At 51.3% G+C, this 20,750-nt stretch overlaps 1 protein-coding gene across 1 annotated transcript; it reads left to right on the forward strand.

Moving 5' to 3' along the window:
• Positions 1 to 393: 393 nt before the first annotated feature.
• Positions 394 to 5,168, forward strand: LOC125518837. Its single transcript, XM_048683710.1, has 2 exons — positions 394 to 1,249; positions 1,450 to 5,168. The coding sequence occupies exon 2, from the start codon at positions 3,872 to 3,874 to the stop codon at positions 5,162 to 5,164; it is 1,293 nt and encodes a 430-aa protein (XP_048539667.1). The 5' UTR covers positions 394 to 1,249; positions 1,450 to 3,871; the 3' UTR covers positions 5,165 to 5,168.
• The last annotated feature ends 15,582 nt before the right edge of the window (positions 5,169 to 20,750 follow it).

Below are 20,750 nucleotides of genomic sequence, written 5' to 3' on the forward strand. Positions count from 1 at the left end.
TGAGCGTAAGTGAGCAGCGTCACTCTCAAAAGTGAACCACATCAGAGGACAAATCGCACTGCAAGTGTTAATGTAGTCGACTAGATTTTGAGACACACAAAACAAATTGCACTTCATACAAAGGGCTAATGGGCTGCAATTTCCCAAATTTTCACATTACAACTTCATACACCCATGCATCACACTGCACAACCAAACAACGTTGGTGTGTTCGTTTCTCCTATAAAATATAGTTAACTAAACCACAGGTGTGTAATGCATCAGAGCAACCCAGCAGCAAACAACACTATACACACAACCAAAATGTAATGAACCACGTTGGAGACATAGATAAGTTGAAGTGCACACTTGCATTTGTAGCAGCAAAATCTAAAATAGAAAAAAAAAACCCTCCAAAATGGTATTATATCCCTGGCAAACTACACATTTAATAAAGGTGTTAGTGTAATTTGAATAGAATTGCACATTTTGAACTCCACTGCAGCGGGATGAACATGACAAACTGCACTGTGTCACCGCCCGTACTGCATGCTGTGGGCGCACGACAAGTTGCACCACGAACGGTGCGCCCACGTGAGCGAACTACATGTCGCAGCATACCGAGCTGCAATCCAAGCCGCAACGAGTTGCACGCTGAGCTGCAACAAGCTGCACACCACGCTGCCTAGTATATATAATTTTTTCGAAAGTGAGCTTATACATAGTACAAGTGAATTGCATAAAAAAGTGTACCCCTCGTGGTTTTCTTCGGAGCTACAGAAGAGAAATCACCAAACTTGTTGTTTTCTTCGGACTCAAAACCGACAGGAGACTACACTGCAAACCCCAAGCCAGCGGACCGCGAGGCACCGTGTCCAACCATCCACATAAACCACATATTTATTCGGAATCGCTATTTTTCATCCGGATGAAAATAATTGGCTTTCATCCGTTTTCTGAGCCGTTCGATCTCTGTCCTGAGATTCCATCGCTACCGCGGCCTTTGTCCCTTCCACTCTCTCGTTCCCTTTGTCATTTCCCACACGCAACCGAACAGAGTCGAGAGAGAGGGAGAGAGGGGTCCATGGCGACTTGGAGCTCTCCTATCCGGCGGCTTAGTTCACTAGGGTGGTCGTCAGGCGTCCGACGTTCTTCCTCCAGCTGCCCCCTGGCTGTCCCCGCACGGAAATCTGCAGCATCTCTCGGGCACCGCACCCACCTGGCCCCCAATTTTCCCCCGCCGGCATTTCTGGCCTGATCCTGTGATTTGGTATGTTCGTCAGTTTTGGCATGATCCTCCTTCCTGTTGTTAGTTGTATGTACTGTTTTATGGTTAGATCTATCCCCTTTCGTCTGTTGAGTGTGGTATTTCCCCTGTAGCTAGTTTAGATGTATGTGGTTTGCGTTGTTTACTGTCATTGAATCTGGTGAATTCGGCTGGTTGATATGCGCCTGGATTTTCCCTTGCAGCTAGGTATTTCAATTTGGACACGCTGAAATCATGTTCAGTGAGTTCAATCCCCTGGAACACGCTGGATTCTCTAGTGTTTTATATACCCTGTGCCGTTTGCTGATGTAGGCTTGTATGTATTGTTTCATTGCCTATCCATCACTATGAGATTGCTATAGATTGTCCATGTCCTGATTGCCTGGTTTAATGGGGGATTGCTTTGGCTATTTGTTAGTGTAATTTTAGTGTTTTGTAAGTCAATTTACACTGCATTTTTTACTGTAATTCTTTGCTGATTTACATTGCATTAGTGGATTTACTGTGTATTTTTCAGTGGATTTGCACTGTAATCCTTAGTGGAATTACAGTGTATTTTCTTAGTGGATTTACACTGTAATTCTATTTTGGAAATACACTGTAGTTCTTACTGGATTTTTAGTGGCTTTTACAGTGTAATTCTCAGTGGATTTACAAAATGTAATAGTTGTTTTTACAACGTAATTTTCAGTGGATCGGCACTGTAATTCTTGATTGATCTTGTAATTCGTTAGTGGAGTTACAGTGTAAGTCTCAGTTAATTTACAGTGTAATTCCTAGTGCTTTTTCGACTGTATTTAGTTGATTTTTACAGCGTAATTTTTCAGTGGATTTACACTGTAATTTCTAGTGCACTTTCTTAGTGGATTCACAAATGTAATACTGCATTTGCTAGTGGTTTTTACAGCGTAATCTTCAGTGGACAGACACTGTAATTCTTGAGTGCTCTTGTAATGCAATTCTTTAGTGGATTTACAGTGTAAGTCTCACTTGATTTACAGTGTATTTCCTAGTGTTTTTGGACTGTATTTAGATGATTTTTACAGTGTAATTCGTCAGTGGATTTACACTGTAATTCTTAGTGCATTTTGCAATGTATTAGTTGATTCCAAGTGGATTTTTACAGTGTAAATCTCAGTGTAGTCACGCCGTAATTCTTTTGTGGTTTTACTCTGTAAACTCTTACTGCCATGGTACTGTATTTACTTATCTTATCGGTGATTTTTACACTGGTTCGTATTGGATTTTTTGTGTGATGTACTGGAAGCGTGAGCTTTTTGGCGGCTTGCTTGTTTCGATTGATGTGTGCTTGCAATGAGTTTTGAAATACTAGTAGTGCTTAAGAAGCAGTTTTTGTCTATGTGGCTGCAGTGTAAATGTGATCCTCTCCTCTTACGAGTGTTTGGCATGTAGTATTTTGAACTAAAAAGCACTTGTCTCTGCCTGTGAGCTTGCTAAGTATACATTTCATATGAGCAGGCAACCCTTTACATTCCATATTTTCTAGGTGGTTGTCTATGCTTTTCAGTTTTGTGTTCTTTCAGTTATTGGTTCAGCTAGTGCTTGTTTATGTTGTTTGGGAGAGGGAGTTGTTGAAATTTTCAGGGCCATTTACGGTGGAATTACAGCAGTTTTCAATGTTGGTTCACTGTAGATCACATTGTAATCCAACTGCAATTATACTGTAATTCAACTGTCATTTGCACTATAATACTACTGCTTTTTCCTCTGTAAATTTAATGTCAAATGTCACTGGGAATTATAGTAGTTCTATGTATATTGCACTATATTTGTGATGTAATTAGATTGTATATTACATTGTAAATCTTTTGCAATTGCACTGTAAAACTCACAACATTTCTACTGTAGTTGTATTTCTACTATAAATTAGACTGTAAATCTATTCAAATTACACTGCAGATCACACGATTAATCTACTTGTTACACTGCAATTCTACTATATTTGTTACAATGTAAATTCCATTGTAAATCTACTATAAATTATACTGTAAATCTTCTGAAATTACAGTGTAAATCACACTTTGAATTTACTCTATTGTATTTAAAACATCGTAATTGTATTTGTAAATTACATTCTAATTGTACTGTGTTTATACTGTATTTTACACTGCAATTCTACTGTAAATCTACTGTAAAATACAGTGTAATTTAAACTGCAAAACTAGGAGCTGTAGCAATCCCAAACGGGGTCTCGCCCACAAGAGCACAACAGGAGAATGGCGGACGCGCGCCCCTCCCGCGCCGCCGACGCCAGCTGCGCCTCCCTGCTCGGACCTGGGCTTCGCCTCCTGGTTCATGCCCCTTCCTCCGCCGCCTGTCGGTGGCCCTGCTGGCGCCCCTGGCCGTCCCACGCTGTAGCTGTGCTCGACAGCCCCAACCTCGTCAGATCCAATCCCGCCGGCAGGCCGGGGTGGTTCGACCTCTTCCGTGGAGTTCGTCCCCGTCTCGCAGCCGGTCGCGACGTCGTCGTGCCAGGCAAGGCCAGGTCCGGGGCGTGCCGTTCCTGCTGCTGCGGTCTCGAGCATTCAAGATCTAGGTGGCGGCCATAACTGCGAGGATGCGCGGCAGCTGGCCTCCTCACCCTCAGCTCCTGCCGTGCCTTCAATGCCGATGGCGAGGACGGGCGCGGGGCGCGATGCCGATGTGACCGGCGGCTGGCAGCTCGTCGTGTCAACCAAAGGCCCGCGCCGCCCGGCTTTGGCCGCCCTTGCCCCTGCATTCAAGCTGGCGCCCATCCCTCGATGGCTCCTTGGCCGCTGCTGCCGATGCCTACACCGGGGTCACCGTGCTGAGCTGTGCAGGGATCCCATCCGCTGCTCCCGCTGCCTTCAAAATGGGCACAAGTCGCGTGGTTGCAGCAACAACTGGAAGCCATTAAGCTCCCTCGACGGCCCTGCTGTGCCTCCTCCTCCGCTCCCCCGCCCTGTATCATCTACTGCTTGTCAAGAGGTGCCGCCTCGTCCTGGCCGGGGCTGGGAGATCCCTTGCCCGCCTCCCCTGCTGCAGCTTCACGCCGGCCCAGCCACGATGCCATGCCGTGGCGACCCCGAGGTGCCATGCCCTGGCGACCCTGCGCTCAGGCCGGAGGAAGACTTCGTGGTTGTCCCGGCGACGCCGGAGATGCAGGCCGACGCAGCCATCCTCTCCACCAACTGTGTCGTCGCATGGCTCGATGGAGCGCGGCAGGACATTCCCTGCCAGCAGGTGGCGGTTGAGCTCGCCACGGAGCTGGGCGCAAGACTGGCCGACGTCGAGGTGGTCAAGCACTACCCCGAGCAGTTCCTTGTTTGCTTCGTGTACCAACACCACTGCGCCGACGCCGTGTCCCGCGGCCACCTTCGGGGCACCGGCCACCGCATCTACGTGCGAGAGTGGAGGCTCGAGGCTCATGCAGACAACGAAGACCAGCTCCATCATGTTCGCCTCTGCTTGGAAGGTGTCCCTCTCCACGGCTGGAACAACTACATAGCCACCTTCCTCATCGGCTGCGGATGCTCGCTTGACTACATCGAGCAGCGGTCGCTTCGCAAGGAGGACACCAGAGACCTGGCGCTCTGGGCTTGGACGGCGAACCCCAACGCCATCCCCAAGGTTAAGTGGCTCACACTTCCGGCCCGCGGTCACCGCCGCCGTGGTCGGCGGGGCCTCCGCCATTGCGTCCTCATCCACCTCGACCTCCACGAGGACCACTCCAAGGCCGGCGACGACGACGACAACCCACCGCCACCAGACGTGCATGAGTTCACCTGGTACAGGAAGGTGGTCGATGGCACCTTTGTTCCGCGAGAGCGCCGTCCAGCTCAGGGGTGCGCTGAGCGCCGTGCGGACAGACGCGAAGACGACGGCGACCGCGACAGAAGGCGCGGACGTGAAGGAGGTCGCCCTCGGGAAGGCTAGGGCGCCAGGGTCCGACGCTCGCTTTCCCGCAACCCGCGTGAGCGCTAGCGCGAGGGGGGCCAAGACCGCACCAGAGACAGGTCCGGTGGACGCCGCCATGACAGCACCAACGCTGCTGTTGTGGCCACCCCTCTGGCGTGTGCGGCCATTCTGCGGGGATCGGGCTCGGGCAGTGATGAGCCGGTTCGCGCCCTCGAGCTCCTGGGCACGCATGAGCCGGGGCTCATTGAGGCTCGTGGGCGTAGTCCATCGCGCCAGGCTTCGCCACGGGCCTCCAGGCGCCGCTCTCTGGAGGAGAGAACTCCACCGGCGTCATCCCCTCTTTCTCCAACAACAGTGCTGCCGCCGAGCCCCATATCCAAGCGCGCCGAGGCCAGGTCCTCCCCTCTGACGCTGGTCGCTGCAAACCATGCCATGAGCGAGCTCTGCTCTCCCACAACGCTCGCTCGGCCTCTGGTGTCACCCTCGAGGCCCCCGGGGTTCCAATCGTCGCCCACACCGCCGCTCGCATGCGTCGGCCCCCTGCGTCGTACCCCTTCACCTGTGCGTGATGGTGCGGTTGGCGTCTCCACTGATGCCCTCACGTCAATCTTCGTGGAGCGACAGATGGGCGTCCTTGCCACACCTGAGTCACCCCCTCCCAGGCCACCAGTGGCTCGCCGAAAGACCCTGGCCGGTGTCAAGATTTCTACCAGAGGTGGCCTCACCCTGCAAAAGGTCAAGCGGTCCGGCACCCCTGCTGTGGCCATGGCAGTTAAGGCTGCAGAGAAGCTCGTTTGCTGGACGATGGGAATCACCAAAAATGGAGAGGACGTGACTGAAGCCATTCTTGACGAGTTCACGGCCAAGTTCAAGGAGCAGCTAGCCCCTGAAGTGATTCTGGCAATGAGAGAGTTCTTCCACCTCGATGACTCGTCCGTCAACGACATCGAAGATGCCCTAATTGATCATGGCGGCGCCGGGGCTCTGGAGTTGGCCCAAGATGGTGTTGCGGCTCAGGACAACCAAGGATCGCAGCCGTCAGCGGCCTGAACGCCATGCTAGTTCGTAAGGGCTGTTTTAGTTTCAGATGTTAAGCAAACTACCTTGTATGTGGTTGGATGGTGCTTGTGCCGTCCGTGTAGTGCGGGTGGGTTATGTCTTCAGTATGTGCTTATGCTTTTGGGTAGTTTCCCTCCAGTGCTTTCTTGCCTCTGGGAAGTGTCTTCATGGCCATGCTGTTTTGCTCTCTTTCGGCTTCTGTACTAAACAACGTGATGTTCGTTGTGCTCCATGACAATGCAACCCGTCAACACGCTCCGTGAGTGCAACTGTGAGTGCAACAATTGCCCGGATAGGAGGGCTACTGTGAGTGCAACAATTGCGACCTCATCGTGCCAAATTGTGTGTTTACAAGAGACAAAGTTTGATAATATAGATATGTTTGTCGCCTCCTCCCTGGGTGGTAACAGACTCAAAAAATTTGCGCAGCGCCCGGCGACGGGAACCAGGGGAGGGATTCTTCTGTTGTGGGATGACAGCATTCTCGAGATCACTAACATCACAATTTCGGCCTTCTGCCTCTCTGGCAAGGTCCGAATCCGCGCAACCGGTGTGTACTTCAAGTTAACAACCGTCTACGGTCCCACTGACTCCGCGAGCAAAGATTCCTTCTTCGCTGAGCTTGCCTCCCACAAGCCTTTGTCGGGCCTTGCCTGGCTCGCCGTTGGGGACTTCAACCAAATCTACCGGGCGTGTGACAAAAACAAAAGAAATGTAAATCAGAGTAGAATCAACCGATTCCGCGCAACCCTGCAATCGTGTGAACTCAAGGAAATTCACCTTCAGAACAGGCGCTTCACTTGGAGTAATGAGCGGGACAACCCAACTCTGTGCAAGCTAGACTCCTTTTTCTGTAACGCCGAGTGGGACACGACCTTCAACACACATGTGTTGCATGCCTTATCGTCTTCCCTCTCCGACCACTGCCCTCTTCTGCTTGCCGATGCCAAGGGGCCTAGGAGACCACGGTCCTTCAAATTCGAGAACTTTTGGGTATCTCTGCCCGGTTTCAACGAAGTGGTCCAAAAGGCGTGGGGCGAGCGCGTGAGCCACACAGAGCCGTTCCTCATTTTGCACAGTAAACTAAAAAAAACAGCGCTCCGTCTGTCTGAGTGGAGCAAGAAGCTATTCTCCAATGCTAGCATACAACTTCATGCAGCACTTCTCGTCATCCTCCGGTTAGATACCGCACAAGAGCAAAGATCTCTATCCCCGGAGGAGCGTGACCTTCACTCTAGGCTCAAGCGCAGGGTGATTAGCTTGGCTATGCTTGAACGGGCCAGAAAAAGTCAATGTGCTAGGATTACCAACTTGAGGTACGGGGATGCCAACACCAAGTTCTTCCATCGGCGTATTAATGCCCGCAGACGAAAAAAACACATTCACCGGATTAAACACGATAATGGCTGGGTGACCGAGCATGAAGAAAAAGAGAAGATCATACATGACCACTTCTCTAAGGTTATGGGGAGAGGTACGAGCAACAAAGATTTCAATTGGGAGGAGCTTGGCACCGAGCCTCATGATTTGCAAGACCTTGATGATAGCATCACAGAAGACGAGGTCTGGATTGCCATTAAAGAGATGCCTAGTGATAAGGCGCCTGGACCGGATGGCTTCACGGGGATGTTTTTCAAGAAATGTTGGGGAATCATCAAGCATACAGTCATGAGGGTTGTGCAGCGTTTCGACTCATTGCACACCTCCAATTTGCAGTGGGTCAACTCCGCCAATGTTATCCTCCTACCGAAAAAGGATGGTGCAGAAGGCATTCCTGACTACAGACCCATTAGCCTTATTCATGCCATCGCCAAAATCATTGCCAAAGTTCTCTCACTCAGGCTTGCTCCCCACATGGATGAACTTGTCTCCAACGCTCAAAGCGCCTTCATCAAGGGAAGAAGCTTCCATGACAATTTCATGTACGTTCGGAATTTCGCCCGGCGCCTACACAAGAGGAGAACCTCTGCCCTCCTTCTCAAGCTTGACATAAAGAAGGCCTTTGATTCGGTCAAGTGGGGATACTTTCTTGAGCTCCTGCAACGGCTAGGGTTCCCGCCTAAATTTCGGGCATGGATTGCGGCACTTCTTTCCTCAGCTTCATCGAGAATCATGCTAAACGGGGTGCCCGGCCCTCCGATCAGGCACGGGAGTGGGTTCAGGCAGGGGGACCCCCTTTCCCCCCTCCTATTTGTCCTTGCGATTGACCCTTTGCATAAGATATTGGACCTCGCCACGCGGAAAGGGCTCCTCCATAAGCTTCGTGGCCGGGGAGCTGTGATGAGAACCTCCCTGTATGCGGATGATGATGTGGTCTTTGTGGCACCCATCAAGAGGGACATTGACAACCTAGCTGCGATCTTACGAGGCTTTGGTGATGTGACGGGCCTCTGCACCAACTTCCAAAAAAGCTCAGTCGTGCCAATTCGTTGCAACCATCTCGACCTTGAGCGCATTCTTCGGAATATGCCGGTGATCCGTGCTTCCTTCCCGGTGAAATACCTAGGCTTACCTCTCTCGGTTTGGCAGCTAAAGATGGTGGATTTCCAATACCTGGTGGACAAGGCAGCCAGAAAATTAACCACTTGGGATGGCCAAAACATCACTGCTATCGGACGCACGACCCTCGTCAAGTCCGTCATCTCCTCCCAAGCAGTTTTCTCTATCATGCCTCTCATTGTACCGCAGGGCATTCTGGATACACTCAACAAGATTGAGAGGGCCTTCCTTTGGTCGGGTGCGGAGAAGACCACGGGAGCCAAATGCAAGGTCAACTGGAAAATGGTGTGCAGACCAAAAGATTATGGTGGCCTTGGGGTGCTCGATACCGACAAGTTTGCACGGGCGTTGCGGCTTCGTTGGCTATGGTACGAATGGAAGGAGCCCCGCAGATTATGTGTTGGCTCTGACAACCCCTGCACTGAAGAGGACCTCCAGTTCTTCTATGCATCTACGACTATCACTGTCGGCGACGGCGACAAAACACCTTTTTGGGACTCCCCTTGGCTCCTGGGGCGCAAGCCCAAGGACATTGCACCTCTAATCTATGAGGCACCGAAGAGAAAGAATTGGAAGGTGCGTGAGGCTCTGAAGGGGAACGCTTGGATCCTCAAGATCAAGCATGACACTGCCATCTCCGTCAACCACATTTCGGAATTCTTTAACCTTTGGATGCTTGTGCAAGACTTCCACCTCAATGAGCAAGCCGCAGACAACATCATCTGGAAGCATGCGAACAATGGGATCTACACGGCGAGCACCACCTACAAAGCGCAATTTTTAGGCCTAACTCTGTCCCCCATGGACCGCATGGTGTGGAAGGCTTGGGCACCTCCAAAGGTTCAATTCTTTACTTGGTTGGCTTTGCAAGATAGGATTTGGACTGCCGATCGTCTGGAGAAGCGAGGTTGGCCAAACTGTGGCCCTTGCCTGCTTTGCAAAAGAGAACAAGAAACGAGGATACACCTCTTTGTCAAGTGTCGTTACACGCTTAGGCTCTGGAGATCAATCATCCACAGGCTTGGGCTCACGCACATGGACACCTTCGGTTGGCAGTTAGAAGCAACCGTCACTGAGTGGTGGCAAAAAAGAACCGACGACCGCAACCCTCACCGCCACGCAATGGCTTCCCTCACCATGCTTGTTTCTTCGACCATTTGGAATGAGAGAAACGCCCGAGTATTCCGCCAAAAAAGCGCACCACCACCGGTCCTCCTAACCAACATTTTAGAAGATGCTAAACTTTGGGTTACTGCTGGCGCAAGAAAGCTAGGGAACATCATATTGTACGAGTAATTGTCATGTCGCTTATTTGTGAGTGCGTTGTAAAATTCTAAACTCTACTCTTCCTTATTTAATTGAAGAGGCAAATCTTTTGCCTCCGTTTCAAAAAAAAACTGTAAAACTGTCTTCTACTGTAATTCAACTCCGAATGTATTGTTTCAGAGTGACTTAAATGTGTGAGTTCAGTTCATCATGTGTGATGGTTACGTTTTTATCTTCAAAGTTTACTGTAGTTGTTCCTTTTTTCCTGTAATTGTTACTGGACTAAAATGATTTACTGTTTCCGCTTTACTTTGCTTACAGTCCAACTATGTGATAGTTTCCTGTACTGAGATCTTATATTTCTGCTACATTTATCAGTATAATTTCTGCTTCTCTTTGCCATTCCTGTTTGAAATATATATGATTTGCAGTTCTTTAGTAGTTTTATTTTCCCTGTAATCTTAATGTAATATGTTTCCTGATGTACACTTGTCTTTGTTTCTTTCTTTCAATTTGGAGAAGCATTTCATGTCTTCTCTTTCTACCTTCATAAATGAGGGTAGTTGTTTTTCACTATAGTCTTTTGCATGAGTTACAAGATCTGGTAGTCATATGCACATGGCTAGATATGGTATACAAAACTCATTTTCTCTGTAAAGTTCGATGCAATTATGATTTAGATGTGCTTCTAGTGTCTACTAGCTGTTAGAAGTGCTTCCATTGTCTACCGGCTGCAGTCTCTGAACTATTTTATGTTCTCCTTTTTTTGTAACTTGTAACAGAAAATTAAGGATTCATAAACATCATGTTGATATGAGGGAATGCTGCAGTTGGATTGATGTACTTGACAGAAGCATCAGGGACAGAGGTGATTTAGGGAGGGCACCTGACATGTGATTATTCCATAGTGTAAATTAGACTGGTCGTTTCAGTAACTTCATTTTTTTACATGTGAGAATAGTGTCAGTGGCTGCACTTCCTAGTTTAGTTCAGGTGTTCGCTTTTACTGTAGTCTTCCTTACGCTTTTGTATTTGGGCCTCATGACGTTGTTATAAGGAAGAGACTTGATACTGTTAGTGGACAGGAACTCTTGTCAAGTTGTAGTTGGTTGAAAAAAACGACTGAACTCCAATTGGTTTTCATCCGGCTGTAAAGTAGACAGTCCCTATTTATTTACCCAATAACCTTATCCATATTGACGGCCAATTTTGCTCTAAACAACAAAGCTTTGCATAAGCATTAGAATACTTACCGTCAAAAAAAAAAGCATTAGAATACTTAAAAGTCTTCTATGCACCACATGTTCCCTATCCTCTTCGGTGGCACTGTACTTCGCCTTTTTCCTCAAAGTAAATTGTAAGACCAATTCCACTACCTCACAAGAGCAGCTATGCAGTTGACTCCCTCTCCTACTTCAGAAATGCACTATATTGATAATGCCATGAGGTGAGATTGGGGGGCGTCAGAAATTTCAATTTTAGGAGAAGAGAAAACAAAACGCACCGAAACTCCCACCCACTGAACTACAAATCCGCACGCTGCACCTCCTCTGTCCCTCCAGCGAGCTGCAAATGGCAGCGTGGCCAACTACACAGTGTCGCCACCGTGGGCGCATGGCGAACTACATGGCGTTGCCGCCCGCACTGCCCTGTCGTCGAGTGCCGGTGAAGTGGAGGTCGCCGCACAACCCGAGGACGAGGATGAGGGGATCCGGCTGGATCACGTGGCTACAGGCGCGGGGGCTCCGACGGTGGCCGGCGTCCACGGCCACTTGAGGCACTTGCGAGCAGGAGGCCCGAGCCGTGCTTGTAGGAGGCCGTCGGGGCGCGAGGTTGGACGGCCGAAGATGCGCGGAGAGGCGCCGATGCGGGGCAGCCTCCTCGATCCCGGCGACCTGAGGGTCGCGAGGCACCGTGAATGAACGGATCAGGGCCATCGGCGAGGGAGCATGCGGGGGTCAACGGCGGCTGCTGCCCGATCCCTTCTTCTTATGGCGCGGCGGGGCCAGCTTCGCTCAGATCTGTCGTCGAGGCAACGGAGCGGGGGGAGGGAATTGGTTTCCAGGGGCCAGATCAGTGTGCGGGAGGAAGGTAGCGGCGGGGGTGAGGCTTGCCCGGCGGAGTGGGGTGCAACGGTGGCGCCGGTTGCGGCCCGGCCTAGGGAGGAAGGTGGTTAGGGGCGGCGGGGCTGGATCCAGCCGGATCAGTCGCAGGGGAGGCATTGAGGGAGGCGCATCGGGGCGACAAAGGGAGGTTGGAGGAGGGGCGCCGGAGTTGGTGGGTTGGTGGGGCGCCGCGGGGGTGGGATGGTGGGGCGCCGCGAGGCTGGGAGGTGGTGGCGCGTCGGAGGGGTGGGTGGTGGCCTGCCGCAGGGCTAGGAGGTGGTGGCGCGCCAGAGGGATGGGGTGGTGGCGCGCCGCGGGAGTGGGGAGCGGTGGGTTGCCGGAGGGGTGGGGTTGGTGGGGGGCGGGGGGGGGGTCGGGGTGGGGAAGGTGGGCAACGAGGGGTGGTTGCTGCGGGGTAGAAAGTGGGGTGCGAGGGTTGGCTTAATGCAGTTTTCTCGTGTTGCTGTGCGGTCCGGGTAGGTGTCTTGAGTAGCACGGAAGTGTTAGCAGAATAAGAGGTTTGTGTGTATAATAAGGTCTTAAGGGATATTATGTCCTGTTGTTAGTTTGAAGCACTCCTTTGGTTTAAAGGATAGATATTTTTCTGGAATCAAGTACATCCTCTGGTTTAAAGGATAGATATATAGAATGGGTCTATTATGATAACACCCTTAAGACCTTATTCTGCCAAAACACTCTTATTCTGATAACACTCGAATCTAGGTTGCCCATGAACCGAACAGAGGAAAAAACTACTTATCCCCCACCTCCCCCTCCCTACGCCCACCTACCCCCACTGCCCCGATCCCATCCCATCGGCGCCGCCCATCCCGAGCTTCCAGCGCGCCATGGCAACTCACGGCCGGCACCGCCCCACCAATCCCTCTAGCTTCCCCTTCCTCCTTAATAGTTGCCATCTTCCTCCTCGGCTATCACATGAGATCCACGCCGCCCTGCCCCCAGCGACCTCGTGAGATCCACCGCCGCCTGGATCCGCGCAGCCGCCGCCGCCTGGATCCGAGCAGCCGCCGCCGCCTAGATGCGCGCCATCCCGTCCCGGGCGACCTCCCGTGGGCCGCCGGTCGGGGCTTGCGCCGCCCCGGCGCCTCCCACCCCATGCCTGCCCCGACCTTTCACCGTCGCTCCGACGACGGTGCCACCCCGCTGCCCCACTTCCCCCTCCCTCTCATCCCCATCCCGAGCTCCCACGCCATTGGACCGACGCTGGCCCGACGCCCCACAACCTCCACCTCGCGCCGGCAGTTGTGGATGCGGTTCCAGGAGCTCCTCGCTCAGCTGCGCCATGGAGTTCTCCTGAGCGGCATGTGCGGCTCACGGTCTGTAGCTGTGCAGCTCGCTCGTGAGTGGTTCGCGCAGCACGGCGTGCAGTCCACCATTGATGTTTTGTGGGTTTTGGATTCACGTGAGCGTTGCCGTGTCCGCCGACGAAGCAGCTGTGACTGGGTGGATGGGACACTGCAGTCCACATCCCACAACGGTGTGCCCCACTTCCTTTTCTACATCAAGTACACTGTCACAGCTCAGTGCAAGGGGAGGACGACACCACGGTGGTATAGAAGGGAGCTCGCTAGGGCCCCTGAAACCATGGATGTGATGCTGCACCTTGTTGACACTTTGCTCGTGCTTTTTGTGTTGGAAATATGAGCAAATTACTACGAGATTTAATCCGAATAAACAGAAGATAAATCATGACCACAGCAGCAGAGATTAAACTAATCATGCGAACTAGCATAGCAGATGAACATATCACATCTAGGGCACATACTAGAAGCATGAATTCTACCACGATCTCGAATAGGAAGGATAGAATCACATACGGTGCAGCGGGTGCAGCACCGCTGGCGTTGACGTTGTCGCCCATGTCGTCGAGGACGAGGTTGCCGAGGTCGGGGAAGAAGTCGTCGTTCGCAAAGTCGTCGCTGCCAGCAGTCGCGCGAGTGCGCTCCCCAAAAACCTGATCGCCCCTCTCCCGTACAGGATCACGAGAGGCGGGGTTCCGGAGGCCTGTTGTCCCTTCTCGCAATGCACGCCGGAAGGAGGGATGGAGAAGACTTGCTTAGCGGCGCAATGATCTGGAACGGTGGTGAGAAACCATACGAAGCGGCGGCGGCTAGGATAGACGTCTGCCTGACTATATAGTGCGGGCCGGGTAGGTCGTGGGAGTAAACCCCACGTCCGAGTCGTCACGATCCAAAAGAATCGGAAACGGTTCAGTAATTAACGTGTCCGTTAATTATTAATTAATGACTCATTAATTTTCCCATGCAGTAAATATATAGACAACGTGCATAGCTCTGTCCTCGGCTCGGCTCAATCTCGCAACCCGCGGCGCGGCGCGTCATGACGAGGCGTGGCGTGGCGAGGCGAGCGAGGAGGAGGAGCGCGCGTGTAGGTCTCCTCTTCTCATGCTCATACAAGTGGTAGAAGAGCTCACCTTATAAAGAGGTGCAACTCTCTCTCAACTTCTGGGGTGTGACTAAACTTTAGCCTCACTCACTCCACTCACATGTGTGCATGAATGGGCCAAGAGAATTTGAGAATTTTAGTTGGGCTTTGGGCCAAAGGCCTACTAGCAAAATTCCAACAATCCCCCACAAAGTCTCATTGGCACATCTCATCATTTAGTTCCAAAACATTGTTTTATATATCGGTGCTTAGTGGAGACTGTGAAGTTGAACTTCCACTTAGAAATTTATGCTACACTAGATCACAACTTGAATAGTGGACTATGCCTTGAACTACAAGTTTTCTGTGAAACTAGTTTCACACAAATTCTTGACCGATACTGGGCTGCCGCAAGGCTTCCCCGCGGGTGGAGCGTATACGTCATACTCCAGGGCCTTTCATGAATTTATTAGAGAACACCCAATTCTCACAGACTGTGACGTTAACAGTCAAATTCATATAGGTGTGTTCCTCAGAAGATGTTCTGCAGGACAACATCTCTGCTTACCCGAATCAAAGGATCGATATGGTTGATTAGAGGGGGGTGAATAGGCAACTAACAATTTTTAGCTTTTCTTTAGCAATTTAAACTTTGCATCAAAGTAGGTTGTCTAGATATGCAACTAGATGAGCAACCTATATGATGCAACACGAATAGGAACACAAGCAAGCAAGATATATGAAACAAATAAGCTTCACAAGTAAAGGCATGAGATAACCAAGAGTGGAGACGGTGGAGACGAGGATGTGTTGCCGAAGTTCCTTCCCTTTGAGAGGAAGTACGTCTCCGTTGGAGCGGTGTGGAGGCACAATGCTCCCCAAGAAGCCACTAGGGCCACCGTAATCTCCTCACGCCCTCACACAATGCGAGATGCCATGATTCCACTATTGGTGCCCTTGGAGGCGGCGACCGAACCTTTACAAACGAGGTTGGGGCAATCTCCACAACTCAATTGGAGGCTCCCAACTACACCACGAAGCTTCACCACAATGGACTATGGCTTCGCGGTGACCTCAACCGTCTAGGATGTTCAAACACCCAAGAGTAACAAGATCCGCAAGGGATTAGTATGAGGGAATCAAATATCTCTTGGTGGAAGTGTAGATCGTGGCCTTCTCAACCACTCCCGAGCAAATCAACAAGTTTGGTTGGCTAGGGAGTGAGATCGGGCGAAAATGGAGCTTGGAGCAATAATGGAGCTTTAATGGTGGAAGAGGTAAGTCAACGGGGAAGAAGGAGACCCCTTATATAGTGTGTGGAAAAGATCCAACCGTTACCCACCAACCAGCCCGCGGCCAGCGGTACTACCACGCCTGGCCAGCGGTACTACCGCAAGGCCGCGCGGTACTACTGCTTGCAACCAAGCGGTACTACCGCACGGCTGTGCGGTACTACCGTACCGACCCACGGTACTGCCGCGACCCCAGCACAGAAACAGACGCACAGAAGCTGGGGGCGGTACTTCCGCACGCGCGGTACTACCGCGCCCCCCATGCGGTACTACCGCAAGGCAAAAGTCCCAGCCAGGGGGAAGGGAAACTTCCGTGCCTACTTCCGCAAAAAAACGGAAGTAGCAAAAACCCGACACAGTAGTACTGCCGAGGGGCGGTACTACTGCCTGACCGCATAGCACGGTACTACCGCACGGTGAAAGCGGTACTACCGCGGCAGGTGCGGATGTAAAAAATTACATCCGCTCCTACTACCACAAAGGGGCGGCACTAGCCTGGTGGGCAGCGGTAGTGCGGCTCCAGGGGAGCGGTACTACCGTGGGCACCAGCGGTACTACCGCGCCACCGCGCGGTACTACCGTGGATGCCTACGGTACTACCGTTGATCTAGGAGCAATACTACCGCAACCACAACAGCAGCCAGTCACAGGAGGCAGGAAAACGGAGGAAGCTCCAAGGAAGAAGGAGGGGATAAAAGGAGACGTGTACGTGATGATTCCACCCAAACCTTTCCAACGCAGCCCCCCTCTTAATAGTACGGCTTTCCTACGACTCAAATCCACCAAAAAGAAACGTAGAAAAGACGCCGTCTTCGTCAGTCTTTGAGGGGCACCCAATCGTCTTGTGCCTAGCAAAGAAGTGTCTGGAATACTCATGGCACACGATTAGTCCGCAAATGCGTTGTCATCAATCACCAAAACACTTAGGGATAAATATGTCCTTATAATCTCCCCCTTTTTGGTGGATTGATGACAAAACGGGATTTGCACAAAGAAAATACTATTAAGTAAATGCAAACCCCTCTCTCTATAATATAGACGGGCTCCCCCTAAATATGTGCCACCTAGATGAGCACGAATACTAGGAACAGAGCTCCCCCTATATTATAGAGACAAGGCATATCTATCACTAGACAAGATAGTACAAACAAGAGATAACTAAGATAGATAGAGTGCATATGTCTTACACCATATGGAGGATAGGTCTCGAAGGCACAAACCAAACAAAAGCAAACGAGGTCCAAACGACAAAGCAAACAAACACACCAAACACGACACAACGCAAATCCCTACACTCTCTCCCCCTTTGGCATCGAGACGCCAAAAAGGCAGAGAGGACACCTACACACACGGGGTGGCTCAGGCAGAGAAGTCGTCCCACTGCTCCTCGTGCTCCTCGTCAGACTCAGCGGCGGGGATAGTCTCCTCGAGGTCATCCTCTGAACTGGTCCACTTGTAGCCCTGCTTTGACATCCAGGCAGCCTCAGGTGTGATGACGTCCTCAGACCCGCCAGACACATCCTTTCCAAAGAGCCTCATCACCTTCTTGTCACGGCGGCGACTCTCCTTGTCAGCCACATGAGCCCTGTACTGTCCCTTCGCCTGCATGCAGAAGAGAGTCTTCATCTTGTCCTTCAGCTTCTTGGCCCATGACGGCTCAGAGGAAGAAGTGGTGGACCTAGCAGCACGGTCCTCAGCAATAGTCTCAGCAGCAGCAGCCTCCCCCTCACCAGCAGCCCTCCTAGCAGAAGATGCCTCAGCACGGGTAGTGGTGTTGGCCCAGTTGGGCTTGACGCGGAGGCTGATGGACTCATGGCGAATCCAGTCTGGAGCAAGGAACTCATCACCTGGATACGTCTTCTCCCAAGTGGTGGAGAGCAGTAGAAACAGGTACGGTCCATAGATAGGTACCTTGCGAGTGAACACCGCAAACCGAAGCTCACACCACATGATGTGTGAGACATCAAGTGGCTGAGTCTGAGAAGAACGTGCCTCTGCACACAAGAGCAACATGTCCACTAGATATGCATGTACCTTGTCCTTGTCGCCAATGCGTGGGAACAGAGTGTTGCGGAAGATGCGATGCATGATATCCAGAAAGGAGTTTAACACCCAAGATGACTTGCCATTGGGGAGTACCTTCTCAACAAGGAAGGGCTGAAGCTGGTTCTTGTTGGCAGACTCAGAGTTGGCATGGGGGCGAACGCCAACGGGGGTGTGAAGCTCGTCATCAGGAATGTGCAGCAGATCCATGAACTCTTTCCATGTAGCAGACAGCTGACGGCCATTGGTCATCCAGGTCATCCTCCGCTCCTCCCCGGGATGAAAGTACACTGAGGCAAAGAACTGACAGATGAGCTCAGGGTCATAGTCAAGGTGAAAGGAGATCACCGGCTCAATAGCAAACTGCTCCACCAAGTCTAGAGCCTCTCCAAAATAGTCACGAAACTTGTCCTTCCGCAGGTGATGCATGTCTATCCACTTGACATCCACGAAGGTATTATGCTTGTTCTTGATCACATCCAGATAGATGAGAGCCTGTTGCTTGGTCCAGAACAACTCGGTGCCTCTGAGGATAGCCCGAGGATTCACATAGGGATTGATCTTCTGGCGCTCGACATACTTAGTGGTTGAAATCTCGTCCATGCCCTTAGCCGGTTCCTTTTGCTTGCTGGCAGTGGTCTTGACATTGCGCTTGGGGGCATTGGAGCCCTCTGGGGCTTCATCTTGGGGGTTGCGCAGACGCTTGGAGCCAGTGTCACGACTGGGATTGGAACGGCGAGAGCCACCACCTGAGACACAGAACGCAAAAACACCCACAACAGCCAAGAGAGGTTAATGCAAAGACCACAACAACGCAAGTGAAATAAGCAGAAAGGACACATGATAAATGCCTAGAGAGAGATTTGATCCCTACGGTAGTACTGCCAAGTGATGCGGAGCTAAGATAGTAGTACGGCTCTTAGACGCGGTAGTACCGTGCAAGATCATGGTAGTACCGGGTGTAGGAGCGGTAGTACGACCTTAGCGCCGCGGCCGGCGCAGTAGTACCGCATCTGCAGAACGGTAGTACCGCACGGTACGGTAGTACCGCACCTGACGGGCGGTAGTACCGCAAGAGCGGTAGTACCGCACATTGGGCACGGTAGTACCGCAACGCGTCAGATCTGAACAGGTTCAAATCTGAAAAAGCCCGCGAAACCACGGCGGTACTACGGTTGGACAAAGCTACCACAAGACAGCATATCAAGTATGTTTTCTACGCATCACCACTCTCCTACATCCTACTCTTGCATAGATTTGGCCTAAAATCTCAAGAACGACAAGTTTCTCCCCAAAAACCTAGAAGCAAGAGAACAGCCAAGAAAAAGAGGGATTTGGGGAAAAACCTTGGTCCATGGCAAGAGGAAGTGGTGGGGAACGATCCCACCGGTCGGAATCCGAGGAGAGTGGCCGGAGACGGAGATCCGGCGAGGGCCTCCGGCGCCGTTCTTGAGAGGGAGAGACGTGGAGAGAGAGACAATGAATGGGTATGGGGAGTTGGAACTCCCCTGCCCGAGTCATAACCCCCACGCGCCCTTGACGGCGCGGTAGTACCGTGCCCAGACACGGTAGTACCGCACGGCACGGTACTTCCGAAGTACCGCACCAGAGCGGTAGTACCGTGCTGTGGCGCGGTAGTATCGTGCCTCCCAAAGCGGTAGTACCGCGCCCAGACGCGGTAGTACCGTGGGCTCAAGAAGATGCACGTTTCGAGCGCACGAAAAACTGGATCTTTGCACAAACCACTCCGAGCCAACACGACACCACAAGACCACGCAACACACAAAACCAGAAAGACACCACCTCTCCAAAAGAGAGGGCGGTGGCCGTAGCCACCTATGTTTGAGTCAATTGGTATGGCACCGTGAATAATTATCCTTGGGTCCATGACCAAAACTCGTCTTTGAAGCACAAGTACCATCAAACATGGCTAATGTGAAAGACTTGATTGATTTATGCATAATGGGGGGAGGGAGAGTTCATTGAGAGAACATCACTCCCCCTATGTCCATGCCTACATCTAAATAGGACAACACGTTGAGTATGGTGGGGTGTGCAAGGGTTCAAGCAACATTGCTCGAATCGATGATATTTAGCTCATGCCTTAACTCGCGAAATCTTGCTTCATCCAAGGGCTTCGTGAAGATATCTGCAAGGTTATCATGAGTGTTGACGTACTTGAGCTCGATCTCTCCTCGCCTAATGTGATCCCGGATGAAGTGATACCGGATCTCAATATGCTTCGTCTTGAAGTGTTGCACCGGGTTGAGAGAGATCTTGATGGCACTTCCATTGTCACACCAAAGAGGCACTTTGTCACAAGTGACACCGTAATCCTTTAAAGTTTGCCTCATCCATAAGAGTTGTGCACAACAACTACCGGCCGCCACATACTCCGCTTTGGTGGACGAGAGAGACACACAACTTTGCTTTTTGGAAGACCAACTTACCAAAGAGCAACCAAGGAATTGGCACCCTCCGGAAGTGGACTTCCTATCCACTTTGTCTCCCGCCCAATCGGAATCCGAGTACCCTACAAGCTTGAAGTTTGATCCTCTTGGGTACCATAAGCCAAAGTTTGGGGTATGAGCCAAATATCAAAAGATTCGTTTGACCGCCACATAGTGACTTTCCTTAGGTGTGGCTTGAAAGCGTGCACAAATTCCCACACTCAACATGATGTCCTGTCTAGATGCATAAAGGTAAAGCAAGGATCCAATCATGGAACGATATACCTTTTGATCCACCACTTTACCATTGGGATCTAAGTCAAGTTGGCACTTGGTGGGCATTGGAGTGGAAGCCGGCTTGACGTCACTTAGCTTGAATCTCTTGAACATGTCTTGAGTGTATTTGGATTGATTGATGAAGGTTCCTTCTCTTCTTTGCTTCACTTCGAACCCTAGAAAGAACTTCAACCCTCCCATGGAGGAC

Source organism: Triticum urartu, chromosome 7 (genome assembly GCF_003073215.2).
Source record: "Triticum urartu cultivar G1812 chromosome 7, Tu2.1, whole genome shotgun sequence".
NCBI lineage: Eukaryota > Viridiplantae > Streptophyta > Magnoliopsida > Poales > Poaceae > Triticum > Triticum urartu.

Excerpts from the sequence above, each read along its gene's own strand:
- LOC125518837 (XM_048683710.1), top strand. The coding sequence starts at position 3,872 with ATGCCGATGGCGAGGACGGGCGCGGGGCGCGATGCCGATGTGACCGGC.